Here is a 10,912-nt window from a genome sequence, read left to right as displayed (position 1 = left end):
GTGATCTTGATTTTAAATGCATTCCCATCGACATAAGAGTTTACAACTCAAACCAGCTCAGGACCCAAAAAGGAACTCAAGTCTAACTGTCAAAGAAACAAAGGACATCTCTTTACAAAGGTCTCAGATACATATTCATGGTGCATCCATGTAGCAACAATCTTTCTAAGATAAACTGACAAAGCAACAATTCCACTATTCAAGTTGGGTAAAAAATCAATATGGGAACTAGGTCCAGAATTCTTTGGCATAAGCAAACTTTTAGGGACAAATTTCAACAAATTGAGTATTCACGTTGGGCAGAAAATCAATGGCAACGTGTTTCTGGAATGCTTTAAATAATTGAATCGCATAATCAACCTTTTAGATACCAATTTCAAAACTTTCAAATACCTTCATTCCGATGAGATCAAATGACAACAGTAGTGCGTAGATGTCCAGTTGATTCGATCCCATGATTTCCATCAGCTAACTTGAGCTTGAAAGTGAACCCTTGCTCAGGTTGGTTGCAATTTCAAAAAAGCTTCACACTTAAGTTTGAATTGCTTACGTAATAGTCCAACTACCTATTGAAGGGAACAATTGAACCATTGATTCATATTAGAAATATTTCAAAGCTAGAACAGATGCAAAAACTGGAATGTGGGCAGGATATCAAAACTGCTAAAAAACAATGACAATAGTATCCGGGCAAGTTTACATAATTAGTGAATCAACAACAGGACGTGTTAACTATGGAACATTAAGCATGAAAACTCTGAGTCATCAAGCAAATGAGATATAACTGGTAGCACTATTAACTGAATTCAACCGATATGCATCTATTTACAAACAAAAGCCAACAAAGCAAACTCAGTTTTCGTTTTTAACCATCCCAACAACCAAACCAAGAAACAATACAATCCACAGGGCTGAAAAATCGTAGACAACATGTTTCCACTTTCTAGAATATTTTATCTCATTGGAACCAATTTTGAAACTTTTAGGAACCAATTTTGAAACTTTCATATACAATCATCCCAATGGGATCAAATAGAAACATTAGTGCTTGTATTGTTGCACAAAAAATCACATGTGCAACCTTCCAGGAACCAAGTCCGACTAGTCTTTTTGAAACTTTCACACACCCTCATTCCAATGAAAACACTGAATTACCGAGCAAAAGACATGCAAAAAATAGCACAACTAACTGAATTCAACTGAAATGGACCTATTTACAAACAAAAACCAACGCAAACTCAGTTTTTAAATTTTAATCATTCCCAGCAACCAAGCCAAGAAAGTTGAACATCTAAGAGACCCATAAGGCTTAATTCAGAAACAATATAACCAACAAGTTAAAAAAATTAATATGGCAACATCTTTCCACTTTCAGAATGCTTTCTATCTCATAGGCAACCTTTAGGAACCATTTTTGAAACTTCCAAATGCCCTCATTCCAATGGGATCAAATTGCAAAGGTAGTGCATCAAGTTGGGCACAAAAAACAATTGAGCATGCTTGCAAAATGCTTTAAATCACATAGGCAACTTTTGAGGGACCGATTCTGATTAGTCTTTTTGAGACTTTCGAATACCCTCATTCGGATGCTCAGGCATCCTTAACACAATTCATGGTATTTACTGGGACCATTGCACATCCCACACACATCAACAATTTCTTTCGGGACATTCAAATACTCTCATTCGGATGATCAGGCAACCTTAACACAATTCACGGTATTTACTGGGACCATTGCACATCCCACACACAGCAACAATTTCTTTCGGGACATTCAGATATCCTCATTAGGATTCGATCAGGCAACCTGACACAATTAATTGTATATACCGGGACCATTGTGCATCCCACACACATAGGCAACTTTTGAGGGACCGATTCTGATTAGTCTTTTTGAGACTTTCGAATACCCTCATTCGGATGCTCAGACATCCTTAACACAATTCATGGTATTTACTGGGACCATTGCGTATCCCACACACAACAACAATTTCTTTCGGGACATTCAAATACTCTCATTCGGATGATCAGGCAACCTTAACACAATTCACGGTATTTACTGGGACCATTGCACATCCCACACACAGCAACAATTTCTTTCGGGACATTCAGATATCCTCATTAGGATTCGATCAGGCAACCTGACACAATTAATTGTATATAGCGGGACCATTGTGCATCCCACACACAACAACAAATTCTTTAATTTCGAGACTTTCAAATCCCCTCATTAGGATGAGATCAAGCAACCTTGACACAATTAATTGTATTTACTGGGACCATTGCGCATCCCACATAGCAACAATTCCTTTAATTTCGAGACTTTCATTTCCTCCCATTAGGATGAGATCAGGCAACCTTGACACAATTAATTGTATTTACTGGGATCATTGCGCATCCCACACAACAACAATTTCTTTCGGGACATTCAATTACCCTCATGAGGATACGATTAGGCACCTTAACACAATTTAAGGTATTTACCGGGACCATTGCGCATCCCACATATCAACAATTTCTTTTGGGACATTCAAATACCCTCATGAGGATACGATTAGGCACCTTAACACAATTTAAGGTATTTACCGAGACCATTGCGCATCACACATCAACAATTTCTTTAAAGTAAACCGATAAGGCAACTATTTCAGTATTCAAAATGGGCAAAAAATCACTGGCAACTTGCTTCACACTGTGGTTTTTTAAATCTTATAGGCAAAACTTTTAGAGACCAATCTCTGTCAAATCTTTTCAAAACTTTCACAACCAATAGGATCAAACGGCAACAGAATAATGATCAAACTTTTCACACGTAATTCTAGGGTTTTCAACGCACCTTAATATTCCGACAAAAATCGAAGAGCCCAATCGAGATCATATCACATAGAATAATGATCAAACCGCAAACCAATTGAACATTTTAGACCCGCATAATGATCCACAATATTGTGACATAATTAGAACAGCTGCTCTTAATCACTTTGCCAAATAGATCATGAGACTAAAAAGATACTGAATCTTAAGGTGATAGACAAAAATCATATTTCATCCCATAACTCCTCCCAACCCGCATATGTTTTTCTCGGTAGCCATAGAACCCAAACACTATTAGGAAACAACAACTCTACAAACCTACTATAGTTGATTCCGCATTATGATCCACATCTCTTCCACAATAATAGTGCATATATTTTAGTGAGGTCAGTAATCATTTGTTTCAGAACATGATATATACTGAGAGATAGACAGTGCACATGTAATTCATTGATAATTGTTGCACAACTGCAATATATTAGCACCACATTCCCGATATTACAGAGAGAGAGAGAGAGAGAGATGGAACTACCTTCCTTTTAGAACCTCAGGTGCGAGGATGCCAAAACGAGTAGCAAAATCAGCAAATGTCTTTCTAGTGGGAAATCCAGCACAACTAATCCTAATTGCCTCCATAATTCCCTGCAATATAATAAAAATTAATATCAGATTTTGTTAATTTTGTAACAAATGTAACTGGTATGGTCAATAGTAATGAATGGACTGCGATAATAAGCTTACCCCACAGCTAAGCTGATTCAAAAGATCATTATTCTCAAAAATGGCTGACTTAAGTTAATTATTTGGCTTCACACAACGTATGTAGTGAGGCTCAATGGAACCTAGTGTTTCAAGCAAAGATTGTAGTTGTTGCTGTACAAAAAGACCACATAAATAAAAAGTAAAACATCATAAATCCAAAAAATATCACTTTAAATATGCATATTGAGAAACTTAGAACAGAAAGGGACCTGGAATTGAGAACCTATTGATGAGAATTTTAATGACTTAGCAGAATCTTCGGGTAAAAGAGTGAAGAAGCCTGAAACAAAAGGGCAGTCTGATGCACTCAAGAGCGCTTAAAACTCAGCAACAACATAATCTTTGTTCTTACTATATGAAATACTTTGTTTGATACGTAACCTGAAAACAAAAGTTACCAATGAAATATTTATTTAGCAAACTCCTGGTTTCTCCTTGCAAGATATACATATTACATAACCAGCATAGTTATATGAGTTCTTGAATTACCTCACAGCATAATGGCATATGGTGAAGTAAGCATAGTTTATGGTCCTTAAAAGTTTGATAAAGCTTTTTTGACAACGTCTCATGTGTAGATCTGGGGAACATGCTACAAAAAGTACCAATAGCTTTGTCACAAACAGTAGCTAAGGAAACGTAATCATAATCCAAATAATCAACTGGTTGATGCCTTCAAACTCGGGAGGGAGATGAGAGGGGGGAGGGTTACACATGAAACTTTATATATATCCGATTGCATACCAAACCTCATCTAGAAAAGCAATGATGCCACCGGGTATCTGAAGATGAAAAGCATACCAAACCTCATTAAACTTTATATATATCCGATTGCATACGAAACCTCATCTAGAAAAGCAATGGTGCCACCGGGTATCTGAAGATGAAAAGCATACATCAGAAAGATAAACCTTTATATCATGAATCTTATTACACCCAGGAGAATCAATGTTACGAGAAAGACACGTGCAGAGGGGGGAATTTTGAACCAGATGTGCAGCACAGAAATACCAATGGAGTTGAAAGAGTAGGAGTTTCAGTGACTCATTGCCAAACTGTGCACCAGGCACGGTGAGAAAAAGTGAACTGTAGAGATATAACAGCCTTACTCTTGTAAAAATTGGAAGGCTGAATTCTCCAAAAGCTCCGCTGGAGGTTTTATATCTGGGAATGTCTGGTTGTGCATGGTAGTAGATAAATCACTGAATAGGGAATGCTGCATCCATAAACGATAATTAGAGGGAGTTCAAACATTAGTTTAGTTCCCTTAAAAAGAGATAAGGAACTGTAACCTGAGTATCATCCAATGAATAATTGTTGCTATCTTCATTGCTGGAATCATCTATCATTACAAAACTCATGCTGGAAATGACCTACAGAATAGTCAAAATATTGAAGTAAGAAGTTTGAAGACAAATTCACATTTCTCAAGCAACTCACATCAAGGGATACACTTGGTTCATTGTCAACATCATCCCAAAACAACGTAAATATTCTATGAAGCTGCCAAACACTCAAGACCTGGAGACAGAACCATAAATATAGGCCACCATAACCAATCAATAATCAAGTATATTTGGCATGTGCAAAGATAGAAGACTAAGGATCACCAAGAACAAGATGATCTCAGTCACAAAAGGTCCTAAAATACATTTCAACAGCTAGGATTACAGAGAGAAAAGCTTAACAGGGCACAGGTCATTTGTGAGTTCATCATAGGAGATTCTAGACTTTTCATGCAGAACCTGCAGAGAAGAAACGAGTACTCAGATTAAATAACTAGCTATTAATTAAATTAAAGTGAATAATAGAAGAGTTCTAAGCTTCAATACTACCAATTTTCAGAAAAATGGAATCACAACGTACACCTATGCCGAGTCTCCAATAGTTTTGTGCAAAACGGCTTCAGAATATTGATGCTTTTCTAAGACTAATTCAAATTGGCAAGGTCTAGAGACTGGAATCCTTCTAGTTTAACTACAAAATCTAGCAATAAGAACCATGAAAACACAGCTGAAGAAACATACCAGGAATCCTACAGCCTGCCTAAGACATTTGAGTTCATCCCATGATGAGCCAGCATACTGCAGTGAGATGCAACATCATATAAAATTGATCAAAACAAATCACAAGAAACAACAAGTGCTATATTCAACGGCGACAGCTGGGAAGTAGATTACTGAAAACTAGCCCGTTTTGGTGATGACACTGCAAACTAAGAGTACCTCTTCCTTTGCTAGGTTACACCACAGTTCCAACTCAGCTAACCCATTCTTCACATAATTCCCGTTGCTGAATGTACAGAACTCTTTCTGAAGGAGGAGACTGTAGCATAAATTGAACGACAAGGCAGCCATTAGTTAACCCAGTCGTTCATTATAATATGTTATTGATAAAGCCAGTACAGCAGCTCACCTATTGAAAATCTGTACATTGATATATGTGAAATTTTGAGTAAGTATCTTCTGCACAAGAACTTGAGGCACCTGAAACAGGATTGACTATCAGATCAGTACATATCACAAAAGGATAATATAAAATTGTAGAAAGTAAAATTTCATAAACAATTTTCTTTCATTGTAGAGAGAAAGCCATCAAGACTTGCAACAACAGCATTCCAAGGATTAGCTGAAGAACTAATACTGTCTTTTGATGTTTTGGGCGCCTAAATAAGAAAACATGTCACCAGTACTTATGAAATGCCTCATTTGATTACAATTGGCTGAGTTAATTCACAAAACCATCATCCAAATAACTTAAAAATATGTAAAGAATATAAACAATCGTTCAAAGAAATAACATGGAAGGAATGTTTCTACACTATGATTAGCTGAAGAACTAATACTGTCTTTTGATGTTTTGGGCGCCTAAATAAGAAAACATGTCACCAGTACTTATGAAATGCCTCATTTGATTACAATTGGCTGAGTTAATTCACAAAACCATCATCCAAATAACTTAAAAATATGTAAAGAATATAAACAATCGTTCAAAGAAATAACATGGAAGGAATGTTTCTACACTATGATGTAGGAAAATGGCCTATTGTTCAAAGAAGATCTAAAGCAAATTTAGCTAAAGTCATCTCAAAAATTCAGAAAGCAATAATCAGAGTTCTAAGAAAGTGAACCAGTAAGTCTTGTAAAACACCCAATAGCAAAAATTAAAAATAGGTTGTACCTGGACACAAGAAGAAAGATGAAGAGATAATTCCTTCTTCAAATTGTCTTGGATAATTCCATATATCTACTCTACATATGCTGTAAATTGGTGCTTAAAAGGAAAACCAGGCGCACAAGATCAGAATCACCAACGGAAAGATTGGCATAAAAAGATCGAAATCCCTATGAACCATGAACTGAATTACATCATGCACAGTAAAAAAGATACATATTAGACGAACTATCAAAAGGACTATTTTTGAAACTTGAGATGAATGAAATTTGTTATTCCCGAGGCCATCCTTCCAAAAAATGATGTCAGAATAGGAGGCTTTTTTGAAGTTCTAAAAATCCGTTGGAGAAGGTACAACAAAATGCATTGCAGGGAATTTTGATCTAAATTGCAACACGGCCTTGCAATACACATATTACATACACGGGTGGACAAGATATCCACCAAGTATACTAACAAATAACTTTTTATTAGTTTCCATGCTCATATCGATATCACTTTCAAACAAAATACAAACATATATAACAGTTCTTCGTAAGATTATTAAGATACATATAAAAATTATATTACTGGTCATATGATAAGATAATATTAAGAATGAAAGCTTAATTTAAGTCCCAAATTTTTTTGAGGTTCCAATATAATGTAAAACCCTCACTTTATGATCAAAGATATAACAGTGGATTTAAATATTGTAAACCACTCTTGCTTTCTATAATTAACTTACATGAAGACCATCGACCTGCATTATATGGGAGGGGGAATTAAATCTCAAATGAATGTTCTTGAAATGACCAATGTGTGAAACAAACTATGCCATTTCTACCTGAGCTGTTGCAGCTGCTAAATGTTCAGAGATGTCATTTGAGAAGGTGACATGCGCAACGAATTCTGCCGTAAAACTCGGTCCTCGGTTTGAATGTCGGAGAGTTTTTCGTCGAGTCTGAAGATCGCCAAAGTAAATATTATAGGCTGGTCTGATTATAGTAATTAGAATTGATATCAAGAATGCCTCCTAGTCTATATATGACAGAAGCGAAGATTTAATTAAGGACCTCTGCATGGTACTCTTCAATTCAATTATCTTAGACTCGGCGACTGTAGCCTGCTTCAATCTTTCTTCACTAAGCCTGCTTGTTTCCTCAATCTTCTTTTCCAGTGAATTTACCAAAGCCTGCAAGGATCAAAGCCAACTCAAAGATATGGAGAAAAAACTTACAGAGAATACTCAGGAATGCAACCATAGAATTTTACTTATATAGATATATATCAGAAAGCATTTTTGAGAAAAAGTTGCAACAGATTAAGGACATTTACCTTCAGCTTCTCATTGTCAGAAACAAGGTTGTTGGACATCTGATCACCAGCAACTGGATGTCCCACAGGAGCTTGTTCAGCTCTTGTCGTTGCAGGTTCACCTTCTTTTGTACTTGGTGGTTTAGTTTCTTGTGATAGACCAGTTGAATTTAACAAAGCCTGCAATAGATCTTAGTCAGCTCAATATTGTAAAATATAAAGGTAAAATCTGACAGCACATACTTAATTGCAATGTCAAACAGTAAAAACTCTATGTCAAATTTATGCAGAAGAAACGTATGCCTGCAAGAGTTTCATCACATCTACCTGAACCTGCACACCTATCGGAGTCATCAAGCAAACGAGATACAACAGGTAGCACTATTAACTGAATTGAACCGAGATGCACCTATTTATAAACAAAAACCAACAAAGCAAACTCGGTTTTAGTTTTTAATCAACCCAGCAACCAAACCAAGAAAGTTGAACATCTAATTGACCAGAAGCCTTAATTCAGAAACAATACAATCCACAGGGCTAAAAAATCGTAGACAACATGTTTCCACTTTCTAGAATACTATATATCTCATATGAACCAATTTTGAAACTTTCAAATGCAGTCATCCCAATGGGATCATATAGCAACATTAGTGCTCAAATTGTGCAAAAAATCACATAGGCAATCTTTCAAGAACCGATTCCGACTAGTCTTTTTCAGACATTCATATACCCCCTCATTCCAATGAAAGCACTGAATTACCGAGGAAAAGAGATGCAACAAATAGCGCTACTAACTGAATTCAACTGATATGCACCAATTTACAAACAAAAACCAACAAAGCCCAGCAACCAAGCCAAGAATTAATATCTAAGAGACCCATAAGCCTTAATTTATAAACAATATAATCCACAGGACTAAAAAATTAATATGGCAACATCTTTCCACTTTCCAGAATGATTTATATCTCATAGGCAACCTTTAGGAACCATTTTCAAAACTTTCAAATGCCCTCATTCCGATGGGATCAAATGGCAACAGTAGTGCATCAAGTTGGGCATAAAAATCACTTGGGCAAGTTTGCAAAATGGTTTAAATCACATAGACAACTTTCAGGGACCAATTCTTATTACAGTCTTTTTGAGACTTTCGAATACCCTTATTCGGATTCGATCGGGCAAGAACCTTGACACAATTCATGTTATTTACTAGGACCATTGCGCATTCCACACACAACAACAATTTCTTTCCAGACATTCGGATACCCTCATTAGGATTCTCGATTAGGCAACAACCTTGACACAATTCATGGTATTTACCAAACCATTATGCATCCCACACACGAGGACAATTTCTTTGGGGACATTTAGATACCCTCATTAGGATTCAATCAGGCAACAACCTTGAAACAATTCATGGTATTTACTAGGACCATTGCGCATTCCACACACAACAACAATTTCTTTCCAGACATTCGGATACCCTCATTAGGATTCTCGATTAGGCAACAACCTTGACACAATTCATGGTATTTACCAAACCATTATGCATCCCACACACGAGGACAATTTCTTTCGGGACATTTAGATACCCTCATTAGGATTCAATCAGGCAACAACCTTGAAACAATTCATGGTATTTACTGGGATCATTGCGCATCCCACACACAGCAACAATTTCTTTCGGCACATTTAGATACCCTCATATTGATTTCATGTGTCAAGGTATTTATTGGGACCATTGCGCATCCCACACACAACAACAATTTCTTTGGGGACATTTAGATACCCTCATTAGAATACAATCAGCCAACAACCTTGACACAATTCATGGTATTTATCGGGACCATTGCGCATCCCACACACAACAACAATTTCTTTGGGGACATTTAGATACCCTCATTAGAATACAATCAGCCAACAACCTTGACACAATTCATGGCATTTACCGGGACCATTGCGCATCCCACATATCAACAGTTTCTTTAACGTAAACCGATAAGGCAACAATTTCTGTGATCAAAATTCACTGGCAACATGTTTCCACATTAAGGTTTATTAAATCTTATAGGCAAACCTTTTAGGGACCAATTCCATCAGGATATACAATAGCATAGAACAATGATCAAAATTTCACAATCAACCGACAGTATCAAACGGCAACAATTTCAGTATCAATAGCACAGAACAATGATCAAAATTTCACTCGTAACTCTAGGGTTTTCAACACACCTTAATTCACTGAAACCAAACCGAAGCGCCCAATAAAGATCATATCACACAAAATAATCATCAACCGCATACCAATTGAACACTCGAGACCTGCCGCCGCCAATATATGAATCTGAAATTGAAATGAAAAGCAGAATCAAAATCATAGATATGAACCGAAGAAGATTAATCAAAAATCGTGTGGGCTTCAATTGAATCAAAACCATAAGAGAAGGAAAGGGGAAAGCTTTTGACGATTTTACCTTGTGGTGGTGGTGAGGCGGACCACGGCGGTGGTGAGCGGCGGAAGGAAACCCCTTAACAATTTTGAATTCAAAATTGGAGAGAGAGAGAGAGAGAGAGAGAGAGAGAGGCAAAGCTTGGAATTCAAAATTGAAAGGAGTCTCGTTTCTGTAATTGGAGCAATTTGCTTCCTTTATTTAGTTTCAAACCTGAATGCAACGGCTAACCACGACTCCTAGAAGCTTCGTTCAAGTCTCTCTCTGGCCAATGAAAATTCAACACGTGTCCATCTGTTCAACACAAATCTCAAGTCAATTGTTAACTCTCTTTTTTACTATGTTAACCTTAAGTTGAAATCAATGAAAATTTACAGGCACTACCATCTGATCTCTAATTCACACACGGATTGACAATT

The 10,912-nt window shown here is 36.6% G+C and overlaps 1 protein-coding gene across 25 annotated transcripts in view; it reads right to left on the bottom strand.

Moving 5' to 3' along the window:
- Window positions 1–10,667, bottom strand: part of LOC126790171 (myosin-10-like) — a 37,946-nt gene extending 27,279 nt beyond the window's left edge. For 2 of the 25 annotated variants that reach the window (XR_007671691.1, XR_007671690.1), the window contains exons 1-17: window positions 10,518–10,667; window positions 10,276–10,387; window positions 8,374–8,455; window positions 8,068–8,226; window positions 7,806–7,924; window positions 7,577–7,693; window positions 6,757–6,836; window positions 5,992–6,062; window positions 5,802–5,901; window positions 5,604–5,660; window positions 4,869–5,321; window positions 4,686–4,792; window positions 4,326–4,453; window positions 4,066–4,168; window positions 3,786–3,957; window positions 3,556–3,687; window positions 3,347–3,456 (exon numbers count right to left, since the gene is read on the bottom strand). Coding sequence is in view for 1 of the 25 variants with exons in the window: in XM_050516326.1 (XP_050372283.1) it covers window positions 7,594–7,693; window positions 7,806–7,924; window positions 8,068–8,226; window positions 8,374–8,400 (405 nt within the window). In the remaining 24 variants the exon portion in view is untranslated. Of the gene's footprint in view, window positions 1–393; window positions 567–3,346; window positions 3,457–3,555; window positions 3,688–3,785; window positions 3,958–4,065; window positions 4,169–4,288; window positions 4,454–4,685; window positions 4,793–4,868; window positions 5,322–5,603; window positions 5,661–5,756; window positions 5,902–5,991; window positions 6,063–6,756; window positions 6,850–7,477; window positions 7,493–7,576; window positions 7,694–7,805; window positions 7,925–8,067; window positions 8,227–8,373; window positions 8,456–10,275; window positions 10,388–10,517 lie in introns of those variants that run through there. The other 23 variants (XR_007671678.1, XR_007671686.1, XR_007671685.1 and 20 more) reach the window with 23 other exon arrangements.
- Between the last annotated feature and the right edge of the window lie 245 nt (window positions 10,668–10,912).

This window comes from Argentina anserina, chromosome 4 (genome assembly GCF_933775445.1).
Source record: "Argentina anserina chromosome 4, drPotAnse1.1, whole genome shotgun sequence".
NCBI lineage: Eukaryota > Viridiplantae > Streptophyta > Magnoliopsida > Rosales > Rosaceae > Argentina > Argentina anserina.
This window is presented reverse-complemented; position numbering and strand designations above follow the sequence as displayed.